The following is a 10,658-nucleotide window of genomic DNA, read 5'->3' on the forward strand; positions in this document are numbered from 1 at the left end:
ACCACTGAGTTACCACTGCCAGAAGGGACTAGAAAAGACTGAAAGGAAATACTGAACAGGGAGTCGGGATACCAAAATCCAAAGTTTTGTGCTGTAATAAAGGTTCTCTTTCAAAAGCGTTATTATGCAAACAGCTCCCAGAGCTGCTAGCTATTAGTTTATATTTACTGCATGTTTACCAGAGTGCACAATGTTCTGAAATAAAGCTCACAGCTGGCTATATAATAAAAATCTAGGTTGGACAACAGTGGCAAGTTGGCAGTGGTGGGGTTGAACCAGCAACCTTCTGATTACTACTCCAGTACCTTAACCACTGAGCTACCACTGCCAGAAAAGGACTAAAAAAACTAAAAGGAAATACTGAACAGGGCATCAGGCAGTGGCGATTTTTCTAAGACTGCAAGGGAAGCTCAAAAATGAAATGGTCAAATATGTACAGTTGTGTTAAAATGTCATTGACTACAAATGTGTTAGAACACGTTCATCTCGAAGACGAGTTCGTTCAGAATCAGCTACTTATCACAAATCGACTGACTCGAACTTCTCATACATTCCCTTAGCGTCAATGCATTTGCCCATAGAAGCCGAGCGTCTATTCACTTCAATGGGACTGCATGGAGGTTTTTTTTCATTGCTTCGAAACTCGCCGGTCATTGGATAAATGCCACGATTTTGTCCTGCCCCCGGACGCTGAGCGTCTCTGGGGGTGAATGGAGCTGTGGGCGGGTCTGGACGCTGAGCTTCTGCAAGATGATTGGAGGATCAGTCGAAAGGCTGAATCCCGTTTTGATTGACAGCTATTTTGATCTCTACACCTTCACTTAATCACTGGGAGCTTCAGTCCCATCGCGGATTTTGCGAGTTAAGTCGAAAGACAAACTGCAACCCATTTCAGGCCATTTTTTAAAAAGGAATGGAGGGCAGAATTTATGTATAAATAAATTGAAAAATTTTATGATGTAAGCTAGGGCTGGGTAATATATCGAGATTTTATAATATATCGATATATTTTCATAGGCGATATAGGATAAGACAATATCGCTTATATCGATATAGATCCAATTCCAATTAGATCCGACAGTTCGTCTTTCTCTTCTCCCAGTTTGTCTCTGCACATGTTCACTTTGCCCCACCTCTCTCCCTCACTGAACACAACTCGCCCCGCCTCTCTCCCTCACTGAACACAACTCGCCCCTCCCCACCGCCAATTCTTTCTGCCCTCAGAACACATTTCTGTAAATAAAACTCCCATGATAGCATGGAGACGGTTGAGGAGCTGGTAGAGGAGCTGGTCCAATTATTTGGAGATGGTTCGGATTCAGTGGTGGAGAAGTGTCGGATGAGCAGCAGAATAATGTATTCCAGCTCCGTGTACCTTTGGTCATTCGTTTATCACTTCAAATCCCAAAGTTGAAAAACAAGAAAACGAGTCGTTATTCGTTTCAAAAACCAATATTGGAAAACGGAAATAAACATGCACGTGCTGACATGCACGTATTTACTTCATATATAAACGGTGTAAATCATGCAAGTGTTGAGAAAGTAATAATAACGTAACGGTGCGTGTCCTGTTGTTCTGACTTGTGTGTTTGTATATGTGATGTGCATACACTTGCTCTATCTGTAAAAAACAAACATTATGGGGAAGTGATTTCTGTACTGAATGTTGTACGTGGTCATGTTAGTTTATACTGGATGATCGCCCGACGTCCGACACGTCATTTATTTATTTATCTTCTATTATAGTATTTCTTGCTGTCGGCTAATAAACAACCAAAAATTAATAAAATTGCATGAACTAACTGCAGTAAACAAGGAGCAAACAGCAATTAAACAGCAAATAAAGCTGTTAAATAATAATACAGTGCATTAAGCAGAACGCTGAATAAAATGCATGAAATGTTGTAATAGTTACACAGTAACATGAACGATTAGTTCTGCCTGTATTACAGAACTGAGTTCTATACGGTAAAAAAAATATATATATATATGTATTAATGTACAGGGGTTGGACAAAATAACTGAAACACCTGTCATTTTAGTGTGGGAGGTTTCATGGCTAAATTGGACCAGTCTGGTGGCCAATCTTCATTAATTGCACATTGCACCAGTAAGAGCAGAGTGTGAAGGTTCAATTAGCAGGGTAAGAGCACAGTTTTGCTCAAAATATTGCAATGCACACAACATTATGGGTGACATACCAGAGTTCAAAAGAGGACAAATTGTTGGTGCACGTCTTGCTGGCGCATCTGTGACCAAGACAGCAAGTCTTTGTGATGTATCAAGAGCCGCGGTATCCAGGGTAATGTCAGCATACCACCAAGAAGGACAAACCACATCCAACAGGATTAACTGTGGACGCAAGAGGAAGCTGTCTGAAAGGGATGTTCGGGTGCTAACCCGGATTGTATCCAAAAAACATAAAACCACGGCTGCCCAAATCACGGCAGAATTAAATGTGCACCTCAACTCTCCTGTTTCCACCAGAACTGTCCGTCGGGAGCTCCACAGGGTCAATATACACGGCCGGGCTGCTATAGCCAAACCTTTGGTCACTCGTGCCGATGCCAAACGTCGGTTTCAATGGTGCAAGGAGCGCAAATCTTGGGCTGTGGACAATGTGAAACATGTATTGTTCTCTGATGAGTCCACCTTTACTGTTTTCCCCACATCCGGGAGAGTTACGGTGTGGAGAAGCCCCAAAGAAGCGTACCACCCAGACTGTTGCATGCCCAGAGTGAAGCATGGGGGTGGATCAGTGATGGTTTGGGCTGCCATATCATGGCATTCCCTTGGCCCAATACTTGTGCTAGATGGGCGCGTCACTGCCAAGGACTACCGAACCATTCTGGAGGACCATGTGCATCCAATGGCGGTGCCGTGTATCAGGATGACAATGCACCAATACACACAGCAAGACTGGTGAAAGATTGGTTTGATGAACATGAAAGTGAAGTTGAACATCTCCCATGGCCTGCACAGTCACCAGATCTAAATATTATTGAGCCACTTTGGGGTGTTTTGGAGAAGCGAGTCAGGAAACGTTTTCCTCCACCAGCATCACGTAGTGACCTGGCCACTATCCTGCAAGAAGAATGGCTTAAAATCCCTCTGACCACTGTGCAGGACTTGTATATGTCATTTCCAAGACGAATTGACGCTGTATTGGCCGCAAAAGGAGGCCCTACACCATACTAATAAATTATTGTGGTCTAAAACCAGGTGTTTCAGTTATTTTGTCCAACCCCTGTATATGTTAATGTTGTGGCGACTGATGTAAAACAAAGTATAAAGTTCAAACATGTGAGTGGGGGTTTAACGAGAACGCTACTTTTAATGTCGCACAAGCTCAGTGCAAAACAACAGAAGAACATGAGCACAGCTGGAGATGATAAATTCTGATATCTTCCCTACACACTCGCTCCATGTGCCCTATAGTACACTTAACATTCTTAAAGGGCCAGACAATATATTTGTAATTCACATTACATGACAGGAGATACGTTAGAAAACAACAAACTTTTTCTTCTAATAGCTCTTTTTTTTTTTTTTTAAGGAAAAATAGTTCTTGTGTGAAGCTTCCCCAGCATGAATATTAATAAAAGTGCCTGTAAAAAAAATGGAACATGTAGCTTTGTCTCAGAAGAGTATTTTTGTTATTACCTTATGGGATGAAAAAATATCGAGATATATATCGTATATCGCCATTCAGCTAAAAAATATCGAGATATTATTTTGATCTATATCGCCCAGCCCTAATGTAAGCTGACAATGAGCTTCCCCTCTTTGAAAGACCAGCAGCCGCCACTGGCATCAGGGTACCAAAATCCAAAAGTTTTGTGCTGTAATAAAGGTCCTCTCTCAAATGCATTTATTATGCAAACAGCTCCCAGAGCTGCTAGTTATCAGTTTATATTCACTGCATGTTTACACAGATATTCTGATATAAAGCTCACAGCCAGCTATATTAAAAAATCTAAGATGCTTTAGGCATTGTGCATCACTTTTCAAGCAACTTGTGTGTGCTTTGTTTGCAGCTGGACATTTTATGCAATGAAGAAATCCTGGGCAAGGACCATACGCTTAAATTTGTTGTGGTGACGAGATGGAGATTTAAGGTAAATATTTCCACATATTTAAATTAACCTGAGTCAGATACACTACATGATCAATATATATATATATATATATATATATATATATATATATATATATATATATATATATATATATATACTGTATATATATATATATATATATATATATATATATATATATATATATATTGACATTCTAGCCAGTGAGTTTAGGCTATTTTAGCCACATATATAGCTTATACATTCATTAAAGCAGGGATATGGTTGTGCAATTTTAATAGAGACATATTGGCAGCACAAAAGGTCAAACCGAAGAGCTCAATGACTTTTTTAAATGGTATGGTTATGAGTGAAAATGTCTGTTATATAAATAAGCTGAATAAAGTGACTGATTGCCCCACTGAACACATTGCATATAAAATGGTCTGTTCGCTGCTGCTGGATTCAGTGGCAGCACATAGATTTAGAAGCTTAATAGATAGGGTTGACATGGTAAAGAGCTGCACACAAGCCTCAGATTGCTTTATGAAATATCTGGCTGTAGTTCTGGCTGTAAAACTACTAAGCACTGGAAAACCAATAACTACCTAGCAGTGTGATTAATTAACCTGGATTTGAGAAATACCTGAATACACCGATCATCCATAACATTAAAACCACCTCCTTGTTTCTACACTCACTGTCCATTTTATCAGAAGCACTTTGTAGTTCTACAATTACTGACTGTTGTCTATCTGTTTCTCTGCATGCTTTGTTAGCCTCCTTTCATGCTGTTCTTCAATGGGCAGGACCCCCACAGGACCACTACAGAGCAGGTATTATTTGGGTGGTGGATAATTCTCAGCACTGCAGTGACAATGACATGGTGGTGGTGTGTTAGTGTGTGTCGTGCCGGTATGAGTGGATCAGACACAGCAGCGCTGCTAGAGCTGTTAAATACTGTGTCCACTCACTGTCCACTCTATTAGACACTCCTACCTAGTTGGTCCACCTTGTAGATGTAAAGTCAGAGACGATCGCTCATCTATTGCTGCTGTTTCAGTTGGTCATCTTTGAGATCTTCATCAATGGTCACAGGACGCTGCCCACAAAGCGCTGTTGGCTGGATATTTTTGGTTGGTGGACTATTCTCAGTCCAGCAGTGACAGTGAGGTGTTTAAAAACTCCAGCAACACTGCTGTGTCTTATCCACCTATACCAGCACAACACACACTAACACACCATGACCATGCCAGTGTCACTGCAGTGCTGAGAATGATCCACCTCCCAAATAATACCTACTCTGTGGTGGTCCTGACCATTGAAGAACGGCATGAAAGGAGGCTAACTAAGCATGCAGAGAAACAGATGGACTACAGTCAGTAATTGTAGAACTACAAAGTGCTTCTATATGGTAAGTGGAGCTGATGAAATGGACAGTGAGTGTAGAAACAAGGAGGTGGTTTTAATGGATAATGCCAGATGTACAATTTGGTAAGGAGAAAAAGACTCTGGACTGTTTTTAAGGGTGTTGGATGGTTCTGTTAGTTCAAGTGAAGCATGCAGCCAATGTAACATTAAAGACAACTGGGTACTTTAACTCCGTGGAGACAGTTTGAGTAAGGACCTTTAATAAACTTTGTAATAAATGATTTCATTTGTGTTGAAGACCTTGATTGCACAGAACCCTTACCACAACCCTTTCCAACACATCTGGAATTAATTGGAATGACTGCAGACAGGCCTTATTGCCAAACATCAGTCATTAAACTCACTAATGCTAGTGTCTGAGTAGAAGTGAATAATTGCAGTCTTGTTTCTGTAGTGTAGTGTAGTGAAAGGCCATTCTAGGGGAATCAAGGCTGTTAGAGCGGCAAAAGGGGGAACCATCTGCATAGTAATGTCCATGTTTGTCTTCAGGCAGTTAATATTCTGTCTTCTATACATATCAGTTATGGAAAATTAATTAAACATCATTTGGTTATTGTTGTTAAGTTTATTCTCAAAGCTGTGAAGATTAAAATAAACAGTGAGAAAGGTAACATACATGCAAGATTGTAATTTACAGTGGATAGTATACATACCCTGTGACTTTTTGCACAATGTATTGTGTTGTGTGTATTGTGGATTTGATTTTGAATGAATATAATTGCCATTTTACCCATCAGTTAACACATCAGCCATAAAGATGGAAGTATAAACGAGTTTTTTTTATGTAAATTGAAGATCAAAATCACTCATATTTAGATTCTTTATTTAATACTTTGTATAATCAACTTTAGCAGTAATTACATCTTCTTTTTGGATACAACTTCACAAGCTTTGCACATCTGGATTTGGGCAGTTTATCCCATTCTTATTGGCATATAATTTCAAGGTTCATTAGAATGGATGCTGCATCTATAAAATGCAACGACGGGCCACAAACTGTGCAATAAAATAAATAAAAAATAATAGGCCAGGCCGCTCAGGTGGCGCAACGGTAAAAACACACGCTGGAACCAGAGCTGGGATCTCGAATACATCGTATCGAATCTCAGCTCTGCCCGCTAAGGCTGAGCGGATGGGGTCTCTCTCCCATGACTGGTGCAATTACGACCTCTGCTGGCTGATTGATGGCGCCTGCACAGAGATGAGAAAAGAGTGCTCTCAGGGTGTGTCTCTCCATACACAACGCTGAGCTGCACTGCACTCGTCAAAGTGTAGGTGATAAGATGCATACGGCATGCTGCCCACGTGTCGGAGGGGGCGTGGGTTAGCTTCGTTCTCCTCAATCAGAGCAGGGATCGGCATTGGTGGAGAGGAAGCATGACGCAATCAGACAATTGGACACGCTAAAAGGGAGAAAAAGGGGAGAAAATGCATAAACAAAATTTAAAAAAATAAAAAAAAATAAAAATAAAAAATAATAGGCCTGCTCGATTACTATAAATGGCACGTCCTGTAGATTTGAATGAGATTATTACACTCCATTGTTAATGCAACCGATTCCTGACTAATTAAACATACAACATACACACTTCCCTCTGAAATCAGTAAAAGTATTTATTTTTGAAGCCACCACAAAGTTCAGGAACATTAATGCAGGTATAACGTCGTTACTGATTTGATTAAGAGAAAAGGGGATGTGGATTAAATTGTTCAATTTGCATCACGCTTCCTCTCTGTCTATGCCGAACCCTGTTCTGACCGAGGAGATCGAAGCTAATCCATATCCCCTCCGAAACATGGGCAGCAGCCAGATACATTTTTTCCACCCACACATTGATGAGTGTTGTGCCACCTAGCGTTGCATGCGGAGACACACCCTAGGGGCACTCTTCCTCATCTCTGTGCAGGCGCCTCTAATCAGCCGGCAGAGGTCGTAATCGCATTCTGACAGAGAGAGACCCACATCCGGTTCTTTGTCCCGCCCCCCAACTGAGCAACCGGCCAATCGTTGCTCATACAGCCACTCAGCCTCGAACCGGTAAGGCAGAGCTGGATTCGATACGATGTATTTAGAATCCAGCTCTGGTTGCAGCATGTCTTTTTACCGCTGTGCCACCTGAGCGGCCTAAGAATGACTTTTTTAGACCTTAGACCTGTGGGACAACTTTAATTTAATTTCTTAAATACCTTTTACGGGTCGTTTCAGAAAGGGTAATGGGCCACAAATAGCCAGCGAGCTGTAGTTTGGACACCCTGATCTATGTGAACTGCCATCTTCAGGTCTCTCAGAGATCTTTGATGGGATTTATTTCTGGGCTTTGTCTAGGCCAAACATGACATTTAGAGACTTGCCCCAGGGCCACCTCAGTTTTGTGATGAACTGTTGCCCTGGTCTGAGTTTGGGTGCGCTCGAGAGGGAGGTCTTTTTTCTCCATTAATAAATCCTTTAATTTTGATCACTTTCCTTATCTCTGTGACTGAGATGCACCGCCATGGCATGATGCAGCCACCACCACATTTAACTGTAGGAATGTTATGAAGCAGTTGATGGGCATTGCCTGTTTTCACCATAGTGCTTGGTGTTTTGGTTAAAGTGTTCAATTTTCCTGTTCCTATCAGAACAGGTCAGTTTTTTCTAAAGTCCTAAGTGGGCTGTCATACCTTTTACTCAGCAGTTGCCCCTCGGCTGTAAAGGCCTGATTTATGGAGTGCTGTAGTGTTTATCCAATAGTTTTTCCAATCTCTGCACAGGACCTTAAAGCTTTTTAGAGTAACAGCTGGGTTTTTTCTGACCTCTGATGAAGGCCTCTCTTGCCCAGATGCCCAATTTAAGCAGACAGCCAACTTTAGGACGTTCAAGATATTGCCAAGTTTCTTTTATTTCACGGTTATTAGGGTCATTGTGATACTGGGAACACTTAAAGCTTTAGATATTGTTTTACACTTGCTACTTTCTGAATTTATTGTAAATATGCTAAACACAGGATAGATTGCATGTGGTTGCATGTGTCCGAAATTGAATTCCAGTTTACTGAATATGTTACAGTCCTATGCACAGCCTTGGAAACCTTGTTCAGATTCAACGTTTTATAGTTTTAAATAAAAGTAGGGGGGCGGCACGGTGGCTCAGTGGGTAGCACTGTCGCCTCACAGCAAGAAGGTCCTGGGTTCGATCCCCAGGTGGGGTGGTCTGGGTCCTTTCTGTGTGGCGTTTGCATGTTCTCCCTGTGTCTGCGTGGGTTTACTCCAGGAGCTCCGGTTTCCTCCCACAGTCTAAAAACATGCAAGTGAGGTGAATTGGAGATACAAAATTGTCCATGACTGTGTTTGATATTAAACTACCGTTTCTGTCATGAATGTAACTAAAGTGTGTAAAACATGACGGTAAAATACTAATAATTGAATAAATAAATAAAAGTAGGAGTGGCCAAACATTTGCATAAGACTGTATAATACTGCATAATGATTTTCCCAATTGAATGTGCTTTTGATTGTACTGAATTAGTTTTAAATTTTTGCCAATTTTGGTTGAGTTTGATTTGTATTAGTCTTTTTAATGGTTAAATTTTGGTACATGTCATTGCAGCCTCTAAATGCAGTGCCACTGCACTTAGACTAATCTGTGTGAAGATTTTGTGTATATTACAGAAGTCTAACATTGTGTTTGAAGCTAAATTAAAACATTGCGTAAATATTAATTGTAATAATACAACTAAGTGGGATGAGAGGATCAACACAGAAAGCTGAAGTCTCATATTTAGAATGATAGTAATAATAACCTTTTTATTGAGAACAATCTATATTTTGTCCTTCCATAAATGTTAGTCTACAGTAAACACACACAGTGAACTTAGACACTGAGCAAACCTTTATTTTTTTCATTTGCCCTTTCATTGCCTGTAGTTCTGGGACGAATAACCTTTAAACGTCAGTGTCCAAGCTAAAGAATGCTAACTTCTACTGACCTTCTACTGACTATTTTCAATCATTCTCTTTTGTGCGTACGCATGTGTGTTGTTGCAGAAATCGCCCCTGCTCCTGCATTACAGACCCAAGATGGATTTGCTGTAGTCGGACACAATGGTTGTTTTGGCCCAGGACTGTGCAGCGCACTATTTATGCAGAGACTATCAATTCCACACACCAAACCCCCCACCCCCATGGGTCAATACAGACATGAGCCAACGAACAACCAATACCAGCTCTGCTGAACTAGCCAAGCCAATCAGCTGCAGGCGTTTCTTTAACCCTTCGTCCGCTATGTCCTCGATATGTGAAAAACCAAGAGAAACATATATTTATACTTTTGTACAGAGGAGAGACATGAATCTGAGACGCTAGTGGTGCTCCGTTTCAGTTTTTATACCGACGTGCATCAATCTCACCTCAGACAGGTGAAGTGGCTCCACTGTGTGTGTGTTGTCTGCACTCCTGTTTGGGTGTACTTCATGGCACTCACGGCGGAGAAATATTTTATACTGCCCACTCTTTCAGGTCTTAACAGCTCAACAATCTCGGGAGCACAGAAAACACAACTCTACGACAATAGACACTGTTTGAGTTAGCATTTTTTATGTCACTGAAAGATCAATTGTGAATAAGCGAATTTTTGTGTAGTAATTTATGTTCAATTTACAAGTATTGTACATAGAAAATATTACATCAATGCAAGAGAGATAGATAGAGACTGTGAGTGAGTGAATGTGTGTGTGCAAGAGAGTAAAATATATTTGGTGACTGTTCTGATAGAGCATTAAAAGAAATGGTTAGAGGGATAATTACATTTAAACAATTTACCATAAATGTGGTTGATCAGCCAAGACATGTGTGATGTCATTTTTGAATTTTGAGTTCCTACCCATTTCACATTGGACTTACAAGCAGAGAGAATTTGCTTAGCATAGGCATTAACTCAGACATAACATCACAGTTTACATGTGATGTGTTAAAAACGAGGTGCACTTTGAAAAAAATCCCTCTGATGTTTAACCTGTTGCAGCACTACATACGTGTTGTATATATTTTAGCTTGATTCAATTAGCCTGTTCAAAAGTGTTTAATAATGAACTGAATATTATTATTGTCCTCGCTTTAATCTAAACTAGGGCCACAACCAAAAACCTGTTTTGGTTAAAATGATCTTTTCTTTAT

The 10,658-nt window shown here is 40.5% G+C and overlaps 1 protein-coding gene across 1 annotated transcript in view; it reads left to right on the forward strand.

Moving 5' to 3' along the window:
* The window catches only part of LOC134319954 (polycomb group RING finger protein 3), a 91,919-nt gene extending 81,642 nt beyond the window's left edge, over nucleotides 1-10,277 (forward strand). The window contains exons 9-10 of the mRNA XM_063001237.1: nucleotides 4,038-4,118; nucleotides 9,531-10,277. Of these exons, the coding sequence (XP_062857307.1) occupies nucleotides 4,038-4,118; nucleotides 9,531-9,578 (129 nt within the window). The 3' untranslated portion in view covers nucleotides 9,579-10,277. The remainder of the gene's footprint in view (nucleotides 1-4,037; nucleotides 4,119-9,530) is intronic.
* The last annotated feature ends 381 nt before the right edge of the window (nucleotides 10,278-10,658 follow it).

Source organism: Trichomycterus rosablanca, chromosome 1, assembly GCF_030014385.1.
Source record: "Trichomycterus rosablanca isolate fTriRos1 chromosome 1, fTriRos1.hap1, whole genome shotgun sequence".
NCBI lineage: Eukaryota > Metazoa > Chordata > Actinopteri > Siluriformes > Trichomycteridae > Trichomycterus > Trichomycterus rosablanca.